The sequence below is a fragment of the Prionailurus viverrinus genome, chromosome B1 (assembly GCF_022837055.1).
Source record: "Prionailurus viverrinus isolate Anna chromosome B1, UM_Priviv_1.0, whole genome shotgun sequence".
NCBI classification, from domain to species: Eukaryota; Metazoa; Chordata; class Mammalia; order Carnivora; family Felidae; genus Prionailurus; species Prionailurus viverrinus.
Genome location: NC_062564.1, coordinates 15,223,553 through 15,244,316, shown reverse-complemented (window position 1 = coordinate 15,244,316; position 20,764 = coordinate 15,223,553). Strand labels below are relative to the sequence as shown.

Here is a 20,764-nt window from a genome sequence, read left to right as displayed (position 1 = left end):
TATCATTCACTGGTACACTTGTTTCCCACTACAGGGCTCGGAGCCTTTATCTCTGTAACCAGAGGCCGAAGGAAGACTACTCTTCGGGGCATCATCCACTTCCAAGATTCTGTGGTCCTGGAGAGTGTTTCAGAAGGAAGGGGGATGTTAGATCTGGCACCTGGCATTTCTCAGAGGGAAACTTCCTCCACAAGTTTGGCCCTTTCTGAAGTAGAGTCGTGTGGCTGACCTGGGGCCTAGGAAGAAGAAGATCCAAGCACAAGCTGCGTGGACAGCTCCAGGCACTTCAGTCAGGGGTGTCCACATCCTCCTCAGAGGGATTCTGCTGATGGAAGCGTTCTTGGAAGAGGTAGTCAAAGAAGATGAAACGGTTTTTAAGATGGGTAAGAACAAATGAGAGACTGTAGTTTAAATGTATCAAATTAACAAGGGGGCGCCTGGGTGGCTCAGTCGGTTGAGCATCTGACTTTAGCTCAGGTCATGATCTCACAGTCGGTGAGTTCGAGCCCCGCATTGGGCTCTGTGCTGACAGCTCGGAGCCTGGAGCCTGTTTCGGATTCTATGTCTCCCTCTCTGCCCCTTTCAGGCTCATGCTCTCTCTGTCTCTGAAAAATGAATAAACCTTAAAAAAAATATATATATATATATCAAATTAACAAATTAAAAAATTTTTTTGCTTGGTGTAGGTAAGGGTACTGTAAGATGACCAAACTGATGGGAGTATAAACTGGTTGACCTTTGTCTGTGTGGTTTGCGCACATCAAGAGCTTTAGAAAATGATCATTATCCTCAATCTGCCATTATGTTAGAGAAAAACTAGAAACAACCTAGGGTTTAGCTTTAGGGAGGAGGTTGAATAGTGAGGCCTCCAGTTCTTTTAGTACTTGTTTTTCCATGGAGCCTTTCTTCAAGTGGAGCATTACATGAAAGTCTCAAATGCACAAGGATTGATTCAAGTGGGGAAGGGGGTTCTGTTTCAGTCCCCCACCAGGAGGGGAGGACCCAGTCAGTCCCTACTCTCCAGGGTGACAGCCATGGCCAATGTAGGACTCCACGGCATAGCGCAAAGCCACCCACCCACTCAGTCAGTCACGGGATATTGATCACATTTCCCTCTGACGGGTGGAATTCTGGATGATTCTGTCCCCTATCATTTTACTTTTCTTTACTACGCAAATTTTTCATCGTGGCCTTTTTTTTTTTTTTGCCACTAGATATTTATGTTAAGATATTAAAAATGATGTCAGTTTATTATTTTACAGTTGTATGTATAATTGTCATAGTAACTATGTGTCAACCTGGCCAGCATATTCTTTATTCTCGGCTGATCTTCGGGCTTATTAGGGAAACCTGAACAAACAGAAAAGCAGTGTTAAAAAATAAAAGTCACTCATAATCCCACCACCTCGAGAAAACTACCATTAGTATTTTTAGTGTATTTTCTTTCCAATTTTTTTCTATGTGATAGGTGTGTGCCTATATATGTATTATTAAATACATAATAAATATAGTATGTATCTTGTATATGACATTTTATTCATTATAAAGTTTTACACCCTATTTATTTTTGTAAACATTAGATATTCCTAAAACATTTTGAAAACATGCTGTTTAATGGTTTCTCAATATTCAATTCTGTTGACAAAATATAATTTTATAACCAATGTTTTTATTATGATAGCACTCATGTGAACATATTGTATGTAAATCTTTTCCATATATCTAATTTCTTCCTTAAATTGGATTCCTAGAGAGAAGATTACTGGGCCAAAGATTATGAACGTTCCCCAGGCTGAAGAAGCATATGGCTCAATTTCCCTCCCGTCAGTGATTATGACACAATGCTTAAAAAAAGTCTTCTCCAAAGTAAGTGACCAAGTGACCTTTATTTTGGTAGTGATTGATTGAGGATTAGAAATACATGTGCTATGTAGCCTGTTCATTAGGGGATAAGTCTATTTATTTAGACAATAATTATAAACCTACTAGATTTACATTTAAATGTTTTTTTATTTGTTTCAAATTGAGCTAGAAGCTGTTGAATGTTAAGGAGTCCTTTTGTCAGTTTACAGTCCATTAACGTGACACAGTTAAAGCAAATTACTGGTTTGATGTTTTGCATTACTAGCCTCAGCTAAAGCAAAGACCGACAGCATTCAGTTTTGGACTGAGAATAAAGGCACGAGCGAGCAAGCCCACAACCCTCCACACTTAGCGAATGCAGTCTTCTGCTTCATGGAACGCCTTGCTGGCCGCCCTGTTTTCTGGGGCATTCTCAGAAGCTAGCCTCTCCCATTGTTCCACGTCTGAGGGTGCAGGCTCGGGCACACGGAGGCTCCGTTCAGCGAAGACTGTGTCCTTCTCTTGTATCCCCAGCGTCTCCTTGTTGACGGAGCGTTTCCTCTCGGTTGAGGGCTGGCGTGACGAGGTCCTTACACCTGAGCACTCAGACATCACATGATGGGAGTGAGTCGTGGTTCACATAAAAACCTACATATTCTTAGTGTTTAGAAAGACTTAGTAGGAACTTTTCAAGGACAGGAATCCTCCAAATGTAGTACAGTGTCTGACCTGGAGGACGGGCTCCATAGAAAAATTGTTGAACTGAGAACTGGGAATGTAAAGATGGGTAATGCTATGGGAGTATTATATATGGAACATTATTCATTTGTTTAGAATAATTCTAAAATAGGGGTGCCTGGGTGGCTTAGTCGGTTAAGCGTCTGACTCTGGGTCAGCTCACGATCTCACGGTTGGTGGGTTCGAGCCCCGCGTCGGGCTCTGTGCTGATGGCTCAGAGCCTGGAGCCTGCTTTGGATTCTGGGTCTCCCTCTCCCTATGCCCCTCCCCCGCTCATGCTCTGTCTCTCTCTCAAAAATAAATAATAAACGTTAAAAAAAATCTCAAATTGGGGCGCCTGGGTGGCTCAGTCGGCTAAGCGTCCGGCTTCAGCTCAGGTCATGATCTCACGGTCTATGAGTTCGAGCCCCGCGTCGGGCTCTGTGCTGACAGCTCAGAGCCTGGAGCCTGCTTCGGATTCTGTGTCTCCCTCTCTCTCTGCCCCTCCCCCGCTCATGCTCTGCCTCTGTCTCAAAAATAAATAAAAACATTAAGAAAAAAAAACCTCAAATAATTGGAAAAACTAACTTGGAGAACATTAAGCTTTTAGTCTAGAATAGTGGGGATTTTTTTTTTAAATTTTGAACCTCCCGAAATATTCATATCTCTGCTCTGTCCTAATCATGAACAGGAAATTTCAAAACATAACAAAGACCCAGTTCTTGCTTCTCCCATGTTCCTGTGTGATCTATAACTGCAGCTCTGTCGGCTGTAGTTACTGATGCCACTACTTTTAAATGTTAGTAACATTTAAACAGCATAACAGCGATAGTGTCTTACGTTTGTAGTTTCCAAGGATTCCCTCATGTATGTTATCTCATTTAATTCTCAATTAATTAAGTCATTAAAGCATCTCAAATTAATTAAAGCACAAGATTGTGCATTAAGTATTAGTGCTGTTGCTATTTCTAGCTAAAGAAGTGGTATTGAGAGAGATTGAAGACCTTACTTACCTAAGTGTCCAAGTTGGGAGTCACTTTTTCCTGTACTACAAAGCCTCTAGAAATGTGAAATAAAGTTGGTTTTGTAAGTACAGAGTCAGATTGTTCCCAGGCACAGGGAAGTTGTCAGAACATTTACTCCCTGGTTGTAAAAAGTCGAGAAATGGCACACCCAGAAAATTACAAGAGTTCACTTAGCTCACAGGGGCAGCGTCTCCTAAGTTGTCCTTGAGCACCCCCCCCCCCCACATCTGTTCATCAGTGAGGAACAGTTTAAAAGTTGCAGGGTCCACATAACCCAGATCCCAGGTCATGGATTGGGAGGCAGAGCCTCTCCCGTGGACCTTTCCTTTCTCCCCCTGCCTGGCTGGTCCCTAATATCATAATGTGACAGTCACCAGCATTGCAGCTATGGAGGGACGGTTGGAAATACTCTCCTAAAGGTAGGGCAGGGCTGTGATACCTTGCTGGAATTGGGCACTGTCTCAGTGGCACGCCTAGGCTGGCTTGTACTGGCAGCAAGCAATGAGTCTGCTGCTTAACGTTTCTGTAGTTTCTGGAGCCAGGTGTCAGATACAGCTGCTATTAAATAATGCAGATTTGGACAATGTTGTCATCCCTGTAACTATATGAATATGGCTGGCACTATTGCAATCATAGCACTGAAGCTGAGAGAAGTTTCTGTTTAGAATTTCTGAGTGTAATATGTACAAGAAAGAGAAATAGTTCAATGGTGGGTCACCTATTAGATTTAATTACAATAAATTTATAGGGAAGAGAATGAGCAGTTTTCTGTTAGCAATTGAGCGGGAAAACAGTGCAACTCCATTGATCAAATCGTGGTCGAACCTGTAGGTTGGCTAAGAATATAAGATTTTGGCAAAAACCAACAAAAGCATTCTTTGAGAATTAATTGGACAGATGGAATTTTCAACAAAGTGTAGTGTATATTTTACTATTTGTAGATTGCATATTACACATCCTTTGTATCAGATGTACATATGTTGTGTTATATCAGATATACATATATCAGACATACGCATATTATCTATACATATCCACACATGTATCTATATTGAGATCTGCTTTTAAACATTGATCAGCACATCACTGCTTTTGAGAATGAAAGGAAGTGCTAGTAATACAGATGTTGGAACAACAGGTGAATCAGGACTGTCTCCCCCCCCTCCCCCCACCGCCAACAAAAATTTCCTAGGTTTTACACTGACTTTCTCCAGGCTGGCTTATTTTTTTAACAAACCTCCCCATCCAGAGGCTCTGCATGATCCCTCCAAAAAGGCTTTTTCTCAAACCACTTCTGGTGCTTATAGAAAAGCTATAGGAGAGTATCTTACTCTCTGGTGAACCTTAATTTTCTTACTGCAAAATAGGCCTAATGGCACCACCTCACAGGATTATAAAGGTATAAATAGTACATGTCAAGTGCTTTTATATGTTTGGCACAAAATAGATGCTCGATGAATGGTATTATTTTTCTTATCACTCCTACTTCTTCTATTATGATTATTACTACTCTTGTTTGATGTTCCTGCCTCAGACTCCATGTTTTGGAAATACTTCCTTTCCCTAAAGCCTGTGGGATTTGGTGATTCTGACCCCTCTAACCCACCCTATAAGCTGAGGGCTGCGTCCCCCTTTCCCGTGCCCAGCCCTGACTCGTGGGGTGGTGGTTGCATGGAGGGGTAACCTGTGGTCACTCTCCTCATTGTCTGTGAGGAACCCTGATACTTAGTGCTGGGCCTCAGGAGACAGCTGTGGGTCCCCAACCTGTGCCTTCCCTGAGCTAAGTGATCCAGGTGTACCCAAGCTCAGCCAGTCAGACTATCTTAGCCCTGGCCCAAGTGGTTGGTCCTGAGGGCCTACCTGTGCAAGCCCGGCCAATAAGAATGCCTCCCTGGACTTTGTGAATTGGAATGAAGGGAGGATCGCAGCACTGATTGGGAACAGGAGGCCCGGGAGCTGACCAAGACAGGTTACTTACCTAGAAGAGCCAGTGGGAGAGTCTAAAGCCAATGTCAGAGTGAAGTAGACTTGAGAGATGGTGGGAGGGTCCTGCTGGGACAGTTGTCTCTGAGGCCTAGCTGCTTCCTGTTCCCCTCTGGAGGGAGACGGCTATCTCCACGCCTCTCGAGGGTGGTCTCCACTTCACCTGAGCTCATTCAAGCCAGCTTTCCTTTGCTTGCAGCAGCAATAAAACTTCCCTTTTTTTTTTTTAAAGTTTATTTATTTATTTTTAGAGAGAGAAAGAGAGGGAGGGAGGGGGAGAGAATCCCAAGCAGGCTCCTTGCTGTCAGAGCAGAGACTGATGTGGAGCTCAAACTAATGAACTGTGAGATCGTGACCTGAGCTGGAATCAAGAGTCAGGCACTTAACCGACTGAGTCACCCAGCTGCCTCACAACAACAAAACTTGTAATTACTATTTCTGGAGTCCCAAGCTCCAAGGAGGGGAAATCAGATACTCTCTGCCCCTGCTCTCTGCAGAATGGGTCCCCATTTAAGGTTGGGGCCACCTCTGAATGTTTTATATCAAGTGCTCAAGATAAGCCCAGCGCTTACCCCAGACAGAAGGAATGGGACACTAGTCCCATGCCCCAGGGGAACCTGGCTCTAGAGGGCTGCTGTGCCCTGGGTGGATCAGAATCAACTCCTGTGACGTTCTTGCTTGATCCCTGGATGTGAGCTCCCAGAAGCCCATGTGAACGACAGACTGATTGCACTGCTTTGCTCTGGAGTGGACATACAGTGTTTAATTTAGGGGGAACATGTGGCCCACGTCTGGGGTAGGCATTGCCAGTCAATCATAGCACTCTACGGTCAGGCTTGGGTGCACCCACGAAGCCACTTCGGCTTCTGAAAGTCAAAAGTTCTTACCCAGGGAAGGGGACGGTCTACTTGAAAGTTGCCCGTGAAAGGGGCTGGGCAGTAGGAATGTACAACTGGGCTTATGGAGCAGCCTGGGTTTCCATAGAAACAAGATGCAGTCGCCTCAAGCCCAGGAGTAAACGTTTCCCCACTGATTTTAAGCCTGGAATGAAGCCGGCAAAGGATATTTACCGACCGTGCAGGCAGAGTGAGATCTCAACCGCAAAGCCCTCCAAAAAGACGGCTAAAAGCAAATGGCAGAGGCTCCTCACAAAAACCACGCTGGAGCCCCAGCCCCCGCCTCATGTGTGGCTGTCGTGGTGCATAGGCCAGCTTGGGAAATAAAAGTTTCTGTAACTCATTCTGGGAACCTCCCACCCTTAAGAAATCCTTAATCAGCACAACGGTGGTGATTTGGCATCTTGGAGTTTAGTGAAATACAGTACCACACTTCGCAGGCCCAAAGCCTCCAACTTATTGGGGACTTAGTTAAGGAAGCCCAAGGCGTAATGCTGTTCCAGGGGGAAGGTTCAGCCGGAAGGCTGCCATGCGCAGTGGCCACAGACTTCGTCCCCTACTTCAGAGCCTTCGGTCCCCAGCAGCCTGTCTGGATGCAGGGCACTTGTGCTCACACTTTCCCTCAGGCAGCTTGTGTGAACTTGTGAGCCTGTGGTGGCTACCTTCCTGCGGGCTCAGGAGAAGCTGAAGGAAAGCCCTTTGTGGGGGGTGTGACTAGGGATAGTGTGGAAGAACATCCACTGTTTTCTCCCTTTTTCCTCCTCACAGCAGGGAGCAGGGGTGCCCATCCAGCTAAATGGCTAGAAAAGACTTCTACCAGAAGCCCCAGCTCTTGCTCTGATGCAAGTCCGCATGGAACAGACGGAATTGCAGAAACAAAAGTATCAGTGTTACTTTATCAACCGCTTGAAAAGCTGAGAACTCTAGTTCCATAGAATTTGTAGAGCTGAACGGGACCAACGAGGTTTTTTAGTCCAACCCTCTCATTCTGTGAGAGAAGACACCTATGGAGCTTGCCAATGTGCTCACCTCCTGGCCAGCCTTAGGGAGAATGTCAGGACCGTCCCATCTCAGTGTGGGAAGGAGCGCTGAATAAGTGTCCTCTTTGGGGGGGTCCATGTTCTCATACCTGAATCTCAGTCAGATTTGAGTCTTTGGAGCCCATGGTACAAGGCTTAGCAGCAGGTCATTTCTGAATAGATAAATTCAAGGTCTGACGGTATTTCGCGTTTCCTCCACGAAAGAAGTTAGGGCATGTATCAGTTTCCCTTTGCTGCTGTAACAAGTTACTACCAATTTAGGGGTTTAAAACTTATACACATTTATTATCTTACAGTTTTAGATGTCAGAAATCTAAAATCCCACAGGGCTGAAATCAAGGTGTTGGCAAGGCTGTGTTCATTTCTGGAGACTCTCGGGGCGAATCCATTTCCTTGATCTTTCCAGCTTCTGGTTCCTTGACCCTCCTGTGCCCTCTTCAAAGCCAGAGACATTGGTTCAGGTTCTTCTAGTTCTCACAACACATCACTCTAACCTCTTTTCTATTCCCTCTCTCACATTCAAGGACCCTTATAATTTCATTGTCCAGGAAATTCTCCCTAGCAGCTTTTTAAAGATGTTTATTTATTTATTTTGAGAGAAAGAGAATGTGTGTGAGCAGGGGAGGCTTAGAGAGAGAGAGAGAGAGAGAGAGAGAGAGAGAGAGAGAGAGAGAATCTTAAGCAGGTTTCTTGCTGTCAGTGCAGAGCCCTGCACGGTGCTCGATCTCACGAATCCTGAGATCATGACCTGAGCTGAAATCAAGAGTCGGATGCTTTACCGACTGAGCCACCCAGATGCCCCTCCCTAGCAACTTTAATTGCATCCACTACATTAATTCCACTTGACCCCGGAACCTACCTTACATATAGGTTCCAGGAATTAGAACAAGGACATCTTTGGGGGAGCCATTATTCTGTCTACCCCAGTGCAACCCCACTTTGTCAGGAGCAGTCCCTACAGCCATAGTCTTGACCTCTGAAGATTTGAAGGTTCTTGGTTTCAACTATTTGTGAATGATAGTGAGAGTCTGTGACATATAATCATTTGCCATTTTACTTCTATGCTACTGTGCCAAAGCCACTGTCTCACCAGCAAGTGAGCCTAACCTGCCTCCCAGCTGCAACATCACAACATTCCCCTGTTGATTTTATTTAATGAGCTCAGGTTAGTTCCCCTAATAACCCTTTGAAAATTGATATTATCATTCCGGGATTTATGGTGAATATGCTTATAAAATTAAATGCGATAACGATATTTCCAAATTCAAGGATTATTTACACATTCTCCACAAGAATGTAAAGGCGTTGTGTTCTTAGTGGACCCAGGCTGCGTTACGGTCCGAGTCTTTTTTAAGAAAAATCTTTGGCCACTAGAGGGAGACAACTCTTTGAAGAACTGAAGCCATTTCTCATGTCTGTGAGTGTAGATGGATGAAAACACTGTTTATATTTAAAAACAGTATCCAGGGCTGACCTACCAGGTGGACAATGAAGGGGAAATTCCCACAGTCATCCCTAGTACAAGCCTCAGTGATCAGCATTTGCCATCATCCCCTTGGCTCCCTCTTCCATAGTCACCCATACTCTCCTAAGGCAAGGGTCCTTTTTACTTACGCACTGGCAGCTTAAAATTTAAAAAAAATTTCTGTCTCTTCTCCCTGAAGGGAAACTTTGTGGACAGAATGTCCAATAAATTGTCAGAACTTACACTTATAGGGGCGCCTGGGTGGCTCATTCGGTTAAGCATCAGACTCTTGGTTTCAGCTCAGATCATGTTCCCAGGGTCATGGGATCAAGCCTCACATCAGGCTCTTCCCTGACAGTGCTTGGGATTCTCTCTCTCCTCTCTCTCCTCCCCTTCCCAACTTGTGCTTATGAGCTCTCTCTCTGTCTCTCAAAATAAGTTTTTTTGTTTGTTTGTTTGTTTGTTTGTTTGTTTTTTAAAGAACTTACACTATGTAAAGGCATCGAATCCCAAAGATTTCAAGTCTACAAGTGCTGTCATGTAGGGTCTAAAATAGTGGCCACTGCTCACCCAGACAAGCCCTGTGGCAACATTGCGTCATCTGACAATGTTGTTCTGAAATGGGAACCAAGTACATTTTCCCTGTTAGAGAGTTCTGAGTTCCCTTACTCGAGATTTGCTCCTGACATCTCATAGTTTAAGAAATGCAACTTCTGTAATAAGGAGGTTGCTTTCTGTGGGTTAAATGGCTACTATGGTCATCACATGAGCCCATTGAGGCACTATGGAGAAATATCAGGCACAGAGATCAGAGAGTCATGTCAGAAATATAGTGACTGCAGATAGGACCCGGTAGGAATGAAACAGAATGACTTTAGCCCAAAGCTCTCTGTGATGGATTTCAGACACTTGAGGGTTTATTAGATAATAATACATGCTTTCCTCCCCTCTCTCTCACACGTATACACAGAGATTTTTGATTCATTCCTGGAAGCATTGTTGCAAGACCACTCTTAGTGATAGGGATGTGCCATGTTGCTAATGTGTTTGAGGAGGTAGAAGGGCCTCAATTGTGATTGTAAATTTATAACAAATCTTTGAGAAGCCAGTCCTGTTACTTTTAGCCATGCCGTAGAAATAGAAAACAGGGTAGATAAATGTAAAAATACATGAGGATCAAAGGCACTGCAAACAAAATGTATATTCTTTTAAAATATTGGCTATATGGGGTGCCTGGGTGGTGCAGTCGGTTAAGCATCCGACTTCAGCCAGGTCACCATCTCGCGGTCCGTGAGTTTGAGCCCCGCGTCAGGCTCTGGGCTGATGGCCCAGATTCTGTGTCTCCCAGTTTCCGATTCTGTGTCTCCCTCTCTCTCTGCCCCTCCCCCGTTCATGCTCTGTCTCTCTCTGTCCCAAAAATAAACGTTGAAAAAAAAAATTTTAAAATATTGGCTATATGGAAACAGTATCTAAGTGTGAGGCCCATCTCTTTGTCATAACAAAGAGATGCCAAAATAGGATGGTTTAAACAAAATAGAAGATAATTCTACTTTTTCTCATTAACCTTCAAAGGGTTGGGGATGGCCGACTGGCCTTGCTTCACAAGATCATTTAGGAATTCAGGCTGGTGGGACTTTTCAGCTATGGAGCTCTTCTCTCTGGATCCACTGTGGCTGTTCCTTTCTCCTTCCATGGGAAGGTGGAAAGAAGAAGTGCAAAGTGAACAGTTTTGCCTTCAAGGAGATATAACTTCTACTTATATCCCAAATCTAGTCACATGGCCTCTCTTGCCTGCAATGGGGGCTGGGAAAGAGGGTCTCTAGCTAGGGAGGCACTATGCTTGCTAAAACTTTGAAGAAGAGGAGACCAGATGCCAGGGGACAGTTGAGTAGCTCCAGCTCCAGTCAACCTTTCTAGCTATGAATTTCCTCATGCACACCCTTCTTCACACGGAGAAGAAATGCACCTGTCCCCAAAGGGAAACAAACCAGAGTGCCATCCAATTCATGGTCCAGGAATTCCGGGTGATGGAGAGTCCTTTAAACAGGTCCAACTGGGTCTCCTTGTGGTCCAACAACCGAAAGACAAGTTGTCTGCCTGCCTACCTCCCCCGTGGTGGAGTAGGAACAAGACCACCACAGTCCAGACTCCCATTGGATATGGCAGAAGGGAAACACACAGCAGCCATTGTATGTGGCCTTCAGGTCCTGCAGGGAGGGTTTGCACAGAGTAATCTCGCTGTCGTGATGTGCAGTGAGTCCTGTGATCAGCCCACCTGGCATCTCCAGCTCCCCTCTGGAGGAAACTCCCTTGGCCACCATCCTCTCTGGCTCCAGTTCTTTCTCTGGAAGGTTCCTTCTTGTCTACTTTCCTTTTTGGCCACATTTGAAGCAGGTGTGACAAGTCTTCCCTTTTTTAGGCTGTATGGTGCTCACCACCCAGTTCTTGTCTGTACATTTTCAAGGGCCTGTGGAATGATTTATGGGTTTGAATTGTCACAGGCTTTTGCTAGGTTTGTGGTTTCTTTGGCAGTATAATTCTTTTAAAAATATAAAAAGATGTCAATCTATTTTAGTCTGTCAATGTCATGAACAAGTAACCACAGTCAAGGATCTTGACTGACATGTAATTATTTTACCTGCAGATGCTGGTCTTTAAATCATTGTCCTCAGAGCTCAGTTCATTTATTTCTCTTGCTACCAAGTAGCACTTACCTTGAGACCATCCAAAAAAAAAAAAAAAAACAAACAACTGAGCTTGAGTGGGGAGACACCCCCACTTAATTGCCTCCACCCCCCAAACTCATTGCTACTAAGATGACATTGCTTCTAGGCCTTGTTGGTGAACAGAACTATCAGTTTAAAAAATGATAATATATAAGGATTTTTATTGTCCTTTTCAAATTTTATATAGCATGGATTTTTAGCATCTTTGCTTCTGTTATAGTGTCTATTTTCTATCTGACCTCTATTATTTAATTTCTGGTATTATTATAACCTAATTTTTCCTTTTTCAGGTGGCACATAATATTACATTAGTTTCAGGGGTCTAGCATAGTGATCTGACAAGTCTATAAGTTTAGTTTAGCCTTTTTTTTTTCCTGTGTTTTACTGTGTTTTACTTTGTTCACCACCGGTAAGAACCAAATATTCTTGAGTCGATTTTGGTAGGTTACAAGTTTCTAAAAATGTGGCAGTTTTCTCTGTTTTCAACTTTATTGACATTAAGTTGTTCGGGACATCTTGTTTAGGTTTTGATCACTACAGGATCTGTACTTCTGTCTCTCTTTCCATTTCTATTATTGCCTAATTGTGTACATGCTCTTTTTCCCTCTCTTTTTTATTGAGCTTGCCAACTTTTGGTTTTGTTGATCTTCTGTTTTGTGTTCATTTCTATTTCTTTAATTTTGGCTCTTTTTATTTCTTTGTTCTTGCTTTTGCTGGGGTTATTCTGTTCTAGTTCTAATTTCTCAGGTTGGGTACTTAGAGTATTCATTTTTAAACCTTCTTATTTTATAATATAAATATTTAAAGTTATAAATTTCCCTATAACTACTATTTTAGCTGCATCTGCACGTTTTATCATGTAGTATCAATATTATCATTCCAAGCTGAACATTTTATAATTCTCATAATGATTTCTTCTTTATTCATGAATTATTCAACATTTTCTTTGTTGCTAGACATGTGTAATCCGGAGTGTTATCATTAGAAAAATAATTAGAAAATTATCTTTTTACTGTTGATTTAAAATGTAATTAGGTTGTGGCCAGATAATATGGGCTGTGTGGTATCAGATTGTGAGATTTGTTGAGTAAGTTTTTTTTGGCCCATTTTGCACAGATGTTCCACGTGTGCTTGGAAAGAATATGAATTCTCTGCTTGTTTGGTGCAGTGTTAAGTATGTGTCCATTAGGTGATTCCTGTTGACTATGCTAGTCAAACATCCATCCTTAATGATTTTGAACCGTCAGTTATTTGGAGAGGTATTTTAGAATCTCCCATTGTAGAGTAGATTTTTAAATTTCTCATCGTTCTGTTAGTTATTTATATTTTTGCAGACTATGTTATAAGTTATTAGAAGTTTGGAATTGATCTGTTTTCCTGGCAAACTAAATTTTTTTATTATGCAGCTTCTCTTCTCTAGTGATTTTTCCTTAAACTCTATTTTGTCTGGTTTTAATATAGCTACATCTGTTGACTTTTGTTTAGAATCTATGTGCTACCTTTTTATCTTCAACATTACTATAGCCTTATATTTTAACTGATATTCTTATAATTGGCATACAGTTATTTATTCACTTATGTATGTATTTATTTATTTAAATTCAAGTTAGTTAACATGTAGTGTAGTATTGGTTTCAGGAGGAGAATTCACTGATTCATCACTTACATGTAACACCCAGTGCTCATCCCAACAAGCACCGTCCTGTCCTTGATGCCTGTCACCCATTTAGCTCATCTACCCACCCACCCTCCCCTCCAGCAACCCTCAATTTGTTCTCTGTATTTAAGAGTCTCTTACAGGGTGCCTGCGTGGCTCAGTCGGTTAAGTGTCTGACTCTTGATTTCAGCTTAGGCCGTGATCTCACAGTTCATGGGTTTGAGCCCCACATTGGGTTCCATGCTGATAGTGTGGAGCCTGCTCGGGATTCTCTCTCTCCCTCTCTCTCTGCCCCTCCCCTGCTTGCTCTCTGTCCAAAAAAATAAATAAACTTAAAAATTTTTTTTTAAAAAGTCTCTTATGATTTGCCTTACTCTCTTTTTATTTTACTTGTCCTTCCCTTCCTCTACGTTCATCTATTTTGTTTCTTAAATTCCACATGAGTGAAATCATACGATATATGTCTTTCTCTAACTTATTTCACTTAGCACAATACACTCTAGTTCCATCCATGTTGTTGCAAATGGCAAGATTTCATTCTTTTTGATCACCAAGTAATATTCCATTGTGTGTATATACCACATCTTCTTTATCCATTCATCAGTCGATGGACATTTGGGTTCTTTCCATGATAATTTGGCTATTGTTGATAGTGCTGCTATAAACATTGGGGTACATGTGCCCCTTTGAATCAGCATTTTCATATCCTCTGGATAAATACCTAGTAGTGCATTGGCTGGGTCATAGGGTAGTTCTATTTTTAACTTTTGGAGGAAACTCCAAACTGTTTTCCAGAGTGTGCCAGTTTGCATTCCTACCAACAGTGCGAAAGTATTGCCCTTTCTCCGCATCTTCACCAACATCTGTTGTTTCCTGAGTTGTTAATTTTAGCCATTCTTACAGGTGTGAGGCAGTATCTCCCTGTGGTTTTGATTTGTATTTCCCTGATGATGAGTGATGTTGAGCATTTTTTCATGTGTCTGTTAGCAACCTGGATGTCTTCTTTGAAAAAGTGTCTATTCATGTCTTCTGCCCATTTCTTCACTGGATTATTTGTTTTTTGGGTGTTGAATTTGATAAGTTCTTTATAGATTTTGGATACTAATCCCTTATCCAGTATGTCATTCGCATACATCTTCTCCCATTGCGTTGATTGCCTTTTAGTTTTGTTGATTGTTTCCTTCACTGTGCAGAAGGATTTCAAGCTATATTACAAAGCTGTAGTCATCAAGACAGTATGGTACTGGCACAAAAACAGACCCAGTGATCAATGAAGCAGAATAGAGAACTCAGAAATGGACCCATAAATGTACGGCCAACTAATCTTTGACAGAGCAGGAAAGAATATCCAATGGAAAAAAGACAGCTTCTTCAACAAATGGTGTTGGGAAAACTGGGATGATGACATGTGGAAGAATGAAACTGGCCCACTTTCTTACACCATACACAAAAATAAATTCAAGATGGATGAGAAACCTAAATGTAAGACAGGAAACCATCAAAATCCTAGAAGAGAACACAGGCAGCAACCTCTTTGACCTTGTCCAAAGCAACTTCTTGCTAGACATATCCCTGGAGGCGAGGGAAACAAAAGCAAAAATGAACTATTGGGACCTCATCAAGATGGCATATAGTTATATTTTTAAAATCCAATTTGATAATCTTTGCTTTTAAAGGGAGAATTTAGTCCTAGCATTGGTCGTAAGTAATAGTCCACCTGGATTTGTTTCTGTCACCATGTTTTCTTGCCCATGATGTTCCTATTGTTCAACATTTTTCTGTTGTTTTCTTTCCCTTTTCTTGTTTTGAATTGGTTATTTTCCCTCACTTTTCCCTCTCTCCTACTAGCTTACATTTCTATATTTTAAATCCATACTTACAAAATTTAATATGACACACTCAGTTGAAAAGAAAACCAACAAGGGTGTCTGGGTGGCCCAGTCAATTAAGTGTCCAACTCTTGGCTTCGGCTCAGATCACGATCTCATGGTTTGTGAGTTCGAGCCCTGTATCAGAATCTGTCCTGGCAGCATGGAGCCTGCTTAGGATTCTCTCTCTGTCTGCCCCTCCCCTGTTTGTGCTGTCTCTGTCTGTCTCAAAATGAATAAATAAACTTAAAAAAATATTTTGTTAAAAAGGGAACCAAAGACATGACCTTAGGTCCTCTTCAATTGATACATAATTGTTAAATTTATTTCTAATTTTGACCCCATGAGATCTTGCTATCAATAGTGTTTTCTCTGCCAAATTCTTTTGATTTAGGCACATATTCATTATTTCTTTGTTTTTCATTCTTTCTCACATCTTAAACCTAATTGGGCAACTTGCCCCATGGCTAAAGCACATCCTTTAGAGTTTCCTTTGATGAGAGTCTGTGAGGCAAACTCTCAGTCTTTACTTGCCTGCAAATACTTTCCCAGAAGTGACAGCCGTCAGCAGCCTCTCATTATGAGCAAAAGCTCTCGTTATTGAAAGTTATTTCCCCTGATTTTAGGTTGATCGTTATTTTTTATTTGGTACCTTGATGACATTGCTCCATTGTCTTCTGGCTTCTATTGTTGCTGTCAAGAAGTACTTTGTTATTCTCCTTTCTGTTTGATTGGGTAATCTCTCCTTTTTACCGTGTCTGCTTTTTAACACGTCTTTGATGCTCTGTAACTTCACTATGATCTGCCTACATGTCTATTACTTTCTTCTGCCCTTGGCTTTATTGAGGTATAATTGACAAATAAAAACTGTATGCATTTAAAGTGTACCACGTGATGTTTTGAAATGGGTGAACATTGTGAATTGATTACCACAATTAAGCTGGTTAGCATATCCATCACATCGCGTAATAATCATGTTTGTGTGTGTGTGTGGTGAAAACACTTAAGATCTATTCTCTTAACAAATTTCAGGTATATGATACAGTACTAGTAACTACAGTCACCACGCGGTACATTAGATCTTCAAAACTTACTCATCCTGTGTAACTGGAAGTTTCTTCCCTTTGACCAACATCTCCCCATATTCCCCACCCCTTAGTCCCCACCAACCCCTGTTCTACTCTTTGCTTTTATGAATTCAACTTTTTTTAGATTCCACATGTAACTGAGGGCATGCAGTATTTGTCCTTCTATGTCTGGTTTATTTCATTTAGCATAATGCCCTCTGGGTTTATCCGTAAGTATTACTTTTTATTTACCTATTTGGAACTTATTTGACATCGTGAATCAGAAGGCTGTTGACAGGGGGCGCCTGGGTGGCCGGGTCGGCCTGGTCGGTTAAGCGTCTGACTTCGACTCAGGTCGTGATCTCGTGGTTCACGAGTTTGAGCCCCGTGTCGGGCTCTGTGCTGACAGCTCAGAGCCTGGAGCTGCTTTGGATTCTGTGTCTCCCTCTCTCTCTGCCCCTCCCCCACTCATGCTTGCTCTCTCTCTCTCTCAAAAGTAAATAAATGTTGGAGCACCTGGGTGGCTCAGTCGGTTCAGCGTCCAACTTCAGCTCAGGTCATGATCTCATGGTTTGTGGGTTCGAGCCCATGTCGGGCTCTGTGCTGACAGCTCAGGGCCCGGAGCCTGCTTTGGATTCTGTGTCTCCCTCTCTCTCTGCCCCTCCCCCATTCACACTCTGTCTCTCTCTGTCCCTCAAAAATAAATAAACATTAAAAAAAATAAAAAAAAATAAATGTAAAAGAAAAATAAAAAAAAATAAATGTAAAAGAAAAATAAAAAAAAAAAAGAAGGCTGTTGACAGTTGTCACTTCTGGGAAAGTCGCCATAGTTATCTCTTCAAACACTACCCTGTCCCGTTTCCTCCTTGACCTTAGGAATTCTGCTTAAATGTTTGGTTTCCTCCAAGTCTCCTAACCATTCTTTCATATTTCCTTTCTTTTCTTCTTTCTGTGCTGCGTTCTGAATATTTTTTTCAGCTCTCTTTTCCAGCTCATTAGTGCATTATTTGGCTTTGTGTTATCTTTCATAAAACTTCCTCTAAGTTTGGAATTGTGTTTATTTTATATTTCAGTTGTGGAATTTCTATTTGGTTCTTTTTCATGTCTGCTTCTGTTATAAATCTTTTCTTACTCCCTACTCATATTTTTCATCCCCTTTTATTTCTTAAGCATGTCAAATGTGTTTATTTTGTATTGTGTAGCTGATAATTCCAATATCTGATTCTTCTGTTTGTTGTTTCTGCTGCCTTTCAGCCAAATGCCTGGTTTCCTCGAGGGGTGTGTGTGTGTGTGTGTGTGTGTGTGTGTGTGTGTATGGTGTGTTTACTCTAGGTTCTATTCCTGGAATAGGTGGGAATTCCTTGGGTTTCAAGTTCAAGGTGAATTTCTTCAGGGAGGATTAGCATTTACTAATTCCAGGTACCCGTGGGCACTATCAGCTTGGGGTAATTTGAAGCCACATTCTTTGCCTGGCAGTTGCTTCGGATTCTGTGTCTCCCTCTGTAATAGTGTAAATTGGGATGCAAACTCATGTAGGGGCTAGATTGTCATTAAGAATTATCATGGACTTTTCACCCACCAGAATTTCGAGAAAGGCAGTTTCCTTTCTTGTTTTCTCAGAGTGGCGGTGATGGTTTATTTTGTTTTTTTTTTTTTTAATGATGGTCTTTCATCTGTTGCTTAGACTCCCATCTTTATGATTCTGTTCGATTCCGCTTCATCTTTATCTGGCCTAGGATTTGTCTCTTGTTCCCTGCTGGGAGTGGCACTTTAAAAAGCAGACGTCCAAAGCTAATTTTGCATTCTGACCAGTCTGCCTTCTTGTGTTTACTTGGTTTTAGGCCCCAGTGAAGCTTTTCTTTCTTGTGACATTATTAATGCATTTTGCAAATATTTTAAAGAAATCACTTTGTTTTTGTTTTTGTTTTAGTTGCTTTCATCGAGCAGGTCAGTCCTGGTATATAGTCCATCATGTTCCTAGAAATGACAGCCCATCAGGTTCTTTAAAAGTTTTACTTATTTAGGGGCACCTGGGTGGCTCAGTCAGTTGAGCGTCTGGCTTCGGCTCAGGTCATGATCTCGTGGTTCACGAGTTCAAGCCCCTTGTCGGGCTCTGTGCTGACAGCTCAGAGCCTGGACTCTGCTTCGGATTCTGTGTCTCCCTCTCTCTGCCCCTCCCCTGCTCATGCTCTGTCTTTCTCTCTCAAAAATAAATATAAAAAAACATTTAAAAAGATAAATAGAAGTTCTACTTTTTTTTAACTTTTAAAAATGTTTTTAAAATTTATTTTTGACAGAGAGACAGAGTGTGAGCAGGGGAGGGGCAGAGAGAGATGGAAACACAGACTCTGAAGCAGACTCCAGGCTCTGAGGTGTCAGCACAGAGCCCGACACAGGGCTGGAACTCGTGAACCACGAGATCACCACCTGAGCTGAAGTTGGCCACCCAACCGACTGAGCCACTCAGGCGCCCCTCTACTTACTTCTGTAACCAAATTTGAAATTCACCTTCTGTCACAGGCAGCATACATTGGGTTGGAATATCCATTCTCTGTGAAATATAGATCTAGCTCTTATGTAACATCAAGAAGTGATGGGGCGCCTGGGTGGCGCAGTCGGTTAAGCGTCCGACTTCAGCCAGGTCATGATCTCGCGGTCCGTGAGTTCGAGCCCCGTGTCGGGCTCTGGGCTGATGGCTCAGAGCCTGGAGCCTGTTTCCGATTCTGTGTCTCCCTCTCTGTCTGCCCCTCCCCCGTTCATGCTCTGTCTCTCTCTGTCCCAAAAATAAATAAACGTTGAAAAAAAAAATTTAAGAAGTGCTGTCCAAATTTTGCATAATGATAGCATTTGGTGTTCAAAATAGTCTCTGTTTTTAACAATATGAACTCTGCAATAAATGCATAGATGCAGATTGCTTCAATCCGTGTATATCTTCAGAGAAGAGGCTCCCAAAAGCTGGACATTTTGGGTCAGACCCTTCAAATAAAGGGAGAGCTTCGGTCAAACCAAGCCTAAGACCTTCTGACTGGATAAACATAGGCCTAGAGAGCATACCCTTAGGTGATCTGAGCCACTTGAGCTGGTTCAGGCAGCTACTTAATTAACATTCTTTAAAATTTCTCAATGAGTTTCTCAAAAAGTTAAAAATAGAACTACCCTATGATCCAGCAATGGCACTATTAGGTATTTACCCAAAGAATACAAAAATTCGAAGAGGTATATGTACCCCGATATTTATGGCAGCATTATCAATAACCAAACTATAGAAAAAGCCCAAGTGTCCCATCAACTGATGAATGATAAAGAAGAAGTAGTATATATACCCAATGGAATATTACTCAACCGTCAAAAAGAATGAAATCTTGCCATTTGCAACAGTGTGAATGGAGCTACAGTATATCATGCTAAACAAAATAAGTCAGTCAGAGAAAGACAAATACCATATGATTTCACTCATATGTGGACTTTAAGAAACAAAACAGATGAGCATATGGGAAAGTGAAAAAGAGAGAGAGAGGGAAACAAGCTGTAAGGGATGATTTTATTTATTTATTTATTTTAAAGTAGGCTTCATGCCCAGCACAGAGCCTAACGAGGGGCTTGAACTCATGACCCGGAGGATCAAGACCTGGGCTGGGATCGAGAGTTGGATGCTTAACTAGCTGAGCCACCCACGCACCCTGGGAGACTCTTAATGATAGAGAACACACTGAGGGTTGATAGAGGGAGGTGGGTGTGGGATGGACGAAATGAGTGATGAATACTAAGGAGGGCACTTGTTACGATGAGCACTGGGTGTTGTATGTAAGTGATGAATCACCGAATTCTGCTCCTGAAACCGATACTGCGCTGTAGGTTAACTAACTAGAATTTAAATAAGAAAGAACATTTCTCCAGGAAGGAAACTGGAAACTTCTTTCTGGATGCCACCAGTCAGACCCTGGACTGGAAAGAGGTACTTTGTGTGACTTGGCAGCTAGTAGCCTTAGTGGTGGTTGTTGGTACAAAGATCAGAGTCCCACTCCGATCCCCTTATGAGAACGGGGTTCGTTGGAAGGAGACCATGGACTAGAAATGGAGCTGACAAGGATCCAAGGCAGAAGTAGGACTGGAGACATCCTGTTTCTCTTTTACGGATATACAGTATCTTCCACATCTATTTCTGCTTCTCTCTCTTCATTTGCTCCTCTCTACCACTTTGATTCCGCTGCTCATTTATGGTTTCTTCTTCTTCTTCATGGCTTCAGCTTACATATGTCTCTGACACCAATCCAAGTGGCAGTTTCCAGAGGAAGGAAACTTATGGCCATGTTCATGGTATCCTATGAGGCCTACACAAGCTGTTAGATTAGTTGCCATTGAGTCAAGGGCCCACCCTTGACCAATAAGCTGTGGTTAGGTCACAGGACAGAGTCAACTGACACAAAAATGGCTGACATAAAGGCCGCCCTCCAGTAGAGGCTAGGGACTGGTCAAGG

General features: G+C 42.3%; 1 protein-coding gene across 1 annotated transcript in view; it reads left to right on the top strand.

Annotated features, from left to right (window-relative positions):
• ENPP6 (ectonucleotide pyrophosphatase/phosphodiesterase 6) overlaps window positions 1-20,764 on the top strand; it is a 146,506-nt gene that overhangs the window by 8,117 nt on the left and 117,625 nt on the right. The window contains exons 2-3 of the mRNA XM_047857336.1: window positions 35-383; window positions 1,752-1,866. Coding sequence (XP_047713292.1) covers window positions 1,842-1,866 — 25 coding nt within the window. The 5' untranslated portion in view covers window positions 35-383; window positions 1,752-1,841. The remainder of the gene's footprint in view (window positions 1-34; window positions 384-1,751; window positions 1,867-20,764) is intronic.